This window comes from Saccostrea cucullata, unplaced genomic scaffold (genome assembly GCF_032062105.1).
Source record: "Saccostrea cucullata isolate Sc308-1 unplaced genomic scaffold, CSIRO_AGI_Scuc_v1 ctg22786, whole genome shotgun sequence".
Taxonomy (NCBI): domain Eukaryota; kingdom Metazoa; phylum Mollusca; class Bivalvia; order Ostreida; family Ostreidae; genus Saccostrea; species Saccostrea cuccullata.
This window is the reverse complement of record NW_026933248.1, coordinates 1-5,722: the sequence shown is the minus strand read 5'-3', so window position 1 is coordinate 5,722 and position 5,722 is coordinate 1. Positions and strand designations below refer to the sequence as shown.

General features: G+C 31.0%; 1 protein-coding gene across 1 annotated transcript; it reads left to right on the top strand.

Annotated features, from left to right (window-relative positions):
• Positions 1–262: 262 nt before the first annotated feature.
• On the top strand, positions 263–4,888 carry LOC134237775 (probable serine/threonine-protein kinase pats1; the record flags this gene model as incomplete). Its single annotated transcript, XM_062719917.1, has 2 exons — positions 263–568; positions 4,755–4,888. Coding segments are annotated over 2 exons (440 nt in total), but the record flags the coding sequence as incomplete, so codon positions are not given.
• Positions 4,889–5,722: the final 834 nt, after the last annotated feature.

Genomic DNA, 5,722 nt, shown 5'->3' with positions numbered 1-5,722 from the left:
AAGTCACTATCATCTCTTTTGCTTTCATCAATGACTGATTCACAATACTGAAAATTACTAAATTTTTGCGACACCTTATTTTCGAGAGATAGTCATTGATTCTTAGTAAGCGAAACATTTTTGTCATGAATTGTGTTATTGCTCTATAAAATCAAATTATAATACAGGAATAACATTTTCGCAAATTCACTGTCTCGCGTATCTCTCATACGCAAAAATAAAGTTCTCGTTAAATTTTCCCTATTTTTTTTTATCATATCAGATTTCAGTGATAATGCTGAAGATTTTAATGATCCTTTTGAAAGATTTCTACGGCGTAAGAAGGATGAAGAAGAAAAAGTTATCCAAGGTATTCATCTTCACAGCAGCCGTGGTACAAAGCTGATCAGTATGACAGACTTTGCCGGACAAGTGGCTTATTACGCATGTCACCAGGTTTACCTGTCAAGGAGAGCGTTTTATATCGTGGTTATTGATATGTCCAAGGGTTTAGATGAAGAAGTTAGAATTTACCACACTGATCGACATAACCCAGAAGGATCATTATTCCATACCTGGAAATACAAAGGTGAGCACCACTTAAAAAAAAACAATAATCTCTTGTTTTAATATGATACACCACTGTATGTTTTTTTTTTCATTTTTTTACACATCATAAAATTCACAGCATAACATTGAATCGATATAGATCGTTTTAATAATAATTATCTTACGGCACCAAGGCTTAACTCAATGATATGTTTAGAGAAACGGAATTTATTTGTTAAATTACAAGTCAACATATCTTTTTTAGTCAAGTTGATAATAGGTTACTGAAAATAACTATTTTAGTTTAAGAAGATAAAGGCAAAATAATGTACAACTTAATGGAATCTTTTCATCACGTATATTTTTAAGGTGGAATGTCACACCAAATTTTTATTTCATTGATGTTTGAGTCATCCTTTTTAAACAATAGTTTCAGCATTGAAAGGCCGTGATTCGCTCTTAATTATTTTATATTGATTTTTTGGTATTTTTTCAAAGAATATGAAAAAAAAATTTATATCAAAATAATTTGCTTTCGAGTTAAAAGTTTGCTGTAAATGAATGCATCATATGATTATCTTATAAAATATGTAAAGAAAGGCTGGTTTGACTTTTTCATTTTTTTTTTAGAAACAAATTATTTATGAAAATTAAACACATTTTTAAAAACTATTTTTTAAACCTATGGTTAAAAGCACAATATATCTAGTCACAACTAAGGACAACGTGTTTTTTAATCATATTTTAAAAATAAATTGAAACGAAACTGAGAAAACTTAGAGAAATTATTTTTTTGATATTTGGACCTAACCCGATCAAAATTAAACTGATCCCGATCAAAATTAACACAATATGAATAAATGCTAATTTATTGTCTCTTCATGTATTTACAATGAAGAAATTTATTTTATTGTCAGTTTCAATAATGTTTAAACCCTTATAACACCCAACCAGACTAGTGTTCTTGGGGACATGTTATTTATTTTCTATAATTTACAATTACGGTTGGGATCGGTTTAATTTTGAATGGTATTGGCCAAAATTTAAAAAAAAAAAAATATTTCTCTAAAATTCGGCTTTTTTGTTTCAATTTCTTTTTTAAATATGGTTAATGAACATGCTCTCCCAAGTTATGACTGGTTTTAAGAAGATTTTATCCACAAGTTTAAAAAATATTCACAAATTATGTGTTGATTTTCATGAATATATTTTATTTTTAAAAAAAATATTATCTATATGGCTTTTCTTTCTATATTTTATTAGGTATCCATGTAATGCATTAATTTACAGCAAAAACTTTACAAGAAAGCATCTCATTTGGATGTAAATAATTTTTTGAATTTTCATTGAAAAAAAATACAAAAATATTCATATAAAATAATTGAAAGCTAATGACGGCCTTTCAATGCTGAAACTATTGTTGAAAAAGATTAACTCAGAGATCTTTAAAATAAAAAGTTGGTGTGGCATTCCTCCTTGATCGTTCAACCAGACAGAGATAAAAAGCATGTCTCTATTTCATCAATAAAAATATTAGATTTCGGTGCAACCAAAGAACATTTAAAATAAGTCTCAGGTTGACTGCAAGGTTGAGCCATGCCAATTTTATGCCCCCGTAAACGTAGTTTCCGGGGGTATATAGTTTTTTGTCATGTCCGTCCGTCTGTCTATTTGTCTATCTCTCTGCCTGTCTGTCTGTCAAGAACCTTGACCCTTTAACTTCGACGTTGGAGTTTGACCTACTTTAAAGATACAAAATTGACCATAATTTTTGAAGGGTTAGGACTAGGGCATTTATACCTAAAAAATTTAATCCTTGTGACAAGACCTTTTATTTGATATCAAAACCTTGACCTCGACATTGGAGCTTCACCTCCTATGTACAAACTTTAAGCTTGACCATACCTTTTGGACATTAAGGACTAGAGCTATCATATTCCGCATGTGTAATCCTTATTGCAAGACCTTTCATTGGATATCAATGATCTTGACCCTTTGACCTTGACCTTAGAGTTTGATCTACTTTTTACAAACTTTAATCTTGGCCATAACTTTTGAACGGTAAGGGCATAATTCCCATACGTAATCTTTGAGACAAGGCCTTTCTTTAAATACCGACAACTTTAACCCTTTGACCTTCACCCGGAGACTTTCCTATCTTTTAAAATGTTAACTTTGGTCATAACCCTTGAACAGGTGTAGCTAGAGTTTTATACGAGGGCCGTTCAAAAATTACGCGGACTTTGCTATTATTTACTCTTACAGACGTCATATAGTTATAAAATTTCACAGAAATATGTATCTTAAAGATTCCAATAAATTTTGGGCAAAATTTCTGTATTTTAAAAAAAATTCTACTAAAATTATTGGTATGTTGATATCGTTGATGGAGAGGTTCGGCGCACGACAAAAAATTGAAGCAAAAGCATGCGGATTCAAAAATTTAACTCATTGATTTTCTAAGGTTCGCGATATTTTTCAACAATTTTCTCAAATATACCTTCAAATTGTTCTATTATTATGTATTTAGATTTCGGACGTAATATTTGAAGTACTAACAGAAATATAGTGATTTTTCTCTGATGCAATTCCCGTGAAAACGACTGTAAAAATGACGTCTCCTGAATTGACGGCGCACCACGTTTTGTTAAAATATGTGTAATGCTCGAGATATCGACAACATAGATCCAAAATATGCATAAAACAACATGTAGTAAACTAGGCTACTCGTGACATTCGCCCACAAATAGCAATTTGAAATTTTAGACAGTAAGACCTCTGTAAAAAGGCTATACGGGAGGATGGGAAGAAGATTATCGACGAAAAGTTAACTTTATCCGGACTGTAAAGAACGTGATTGAGAGTCAACAATATTACACTATATCTCACCAGTAGTTTTTGGTTTTAAAACAAGAAAAAATATTCTTAACTTGTTAAATAGATTTTAAGCTTGACAAGAAATGGTGTTTTGATGTTGAGTAGATAAGATAACTCAAACTATACAGGTTCTAAAGGGAAAATGTTGAGAAAATGAAAGCTCGATCACATATTTCTATAATGCTTGTGACGTCAAAGATTTTGCTGCGCCGTGACTTAATGGTATGTTCTGAAAAATTAATACCAATTTACAACATTCGATATGAAATTTTGAAGACCATATAAGTTAAGATTCTTTTATATTATTTGTGAAATTTTACCCGATTATGTCATCAAATATTTCTTCTGTGCAACAAGTTATCTTGTGAAAAGGCCTTACTTTTGGTACCAACATATTACAGATCTAGCTGCATTTGAGAAAGCTTAACCTTCGCTATGTTGTCATACGGGGGCATCAGTGTTTCACAACACATCTTGTTTTTTATATGTTTAGAATTCGGGGACAACTTAGTTTTGAGGTTAAAAAAAATTATAAACAAAACACAAATTAAAATCGATAAATATTAATCTTTAAAATACAATTAAAACTTGTAGTAGCTGCATCATTATTTTAAGATGTGTATTAGATAGTTTTTGTTTCAATATTCAATAAAGAATAAATTTACGTGTAGAAATTAAAACGCAATAAAAATTCTTAAATGAAGATTGAAAATTCTTTCGTTTTGCTTAAAATGTTGTCTTTCCCCCTTTTATTTGTGTGGGGTGTTTTTAAGTAGAAAGATAATTTGTCGACTTTGGCCTTCTACATTTTTAAGTCTCACTTTAATATGAAATCGACCTTTAAATGTATAAATGTACGTAAACGATCATTATATAACGAGATCAAGTTGGCTTTAAGGTTGGTATTTTTCGACCCCATCAATACATTCTTAGCTCATGCAAACGATTACATTTGAAATCCATGAGAATGATGCAATAGAAAAATAAAGTGAACTACAGATTACTAGCAATTAGCTTTCGATCAGGGATAAACTTATCTGACTTAGCTGACTTATGCACATGGAGTAGTCTGTTCACAGTGATTTCAAGGAAATTATACCCATCTTATAGATTAAATTCATATATGGAAAATCAGTAGAGGTATAATAAAGCTAAATAAAACATGAAAAAAAATGGCAAGATGTTAGTATTCCTTTGATCATTGGTAAATCTATTTTTCAATAACTGTTATGATCAGATTAGTGTCATGATAAGCTGAACACTCAATTTGAGCATATATTATACGTTCGTAGTCTTTGATGTTGGGGGTTCGTTTAATGCTTGAATTTATATGTTACTGATCTTTTCAGACTATTTTCACTTCTGGTTGCAATCTATACAGACATACTGTGATGTTGGAGAAACACGCACAATCCAGGAAAACGCAGACTCAAGATCGAACGTTCATCCTGTTATTATTGTTGCTTCTCATGCAGATGAAGTGGTAAGAAAACAATACATACCATACAAAGTTATCAACACGAAAACGGTTTTGCTTATGCCTAATTAATAGTTGTTTCATGATCTTGCATCTTTATATTCAAGAATTTGCCCGTTTACACAAATAGCAAAACACATGGTGGGTATGACGGTTAAACGGGAAAGCCCTCTCCTTGCAGGCACTTACCGTCGCATTCTGTTTAAGAGGTATATCTTTGCTCTGCGCACAATTTGCAATCTTTTATCGGACTTTGAGGACTTAATTGTAGCATATAGAAGGGACAAAAACTTATCTATATCCATTTAATATCTTACACAAAATAAATATATATTCTATTTGTATATTTTGAATTTATAATCATCCTTATAAGACATCAGCAAATCAAGTAGGATTTCAAAAGGATCCCTAGGGTATCATATTGTTCAATAAGCAAGGGTATTTTTGAACTTCCTGGGAAACATACAGTAAATGTTGTATATTTGCAATTGGCGTGTACGATATAATTAGGAAATTCATTTTTCAGCAAGTAAACATAGATTTGATCTAGAGCTATTTGAACGTAGAAGATGTATAGGTATTATATACAAGACATTTGGGTTCTATTTTCAAACTTTAACCTGTGCCATTACTTTTGAACAAAGAAAGATAGAGACTTTATATTTGGCATGCATTCTTCACTAATGAAGCCCTTGCACATGACACCAAAGTCAGTTACCTTGTGACCTTGAATATGTCTTATATGCTAAAAATAGCTTTTTTGAACCTTCTCCATAACGTTTGAACCATGAAAGATAGAGACTTCATATTTAGTATGCATACTTCACTAATCAAGATCTT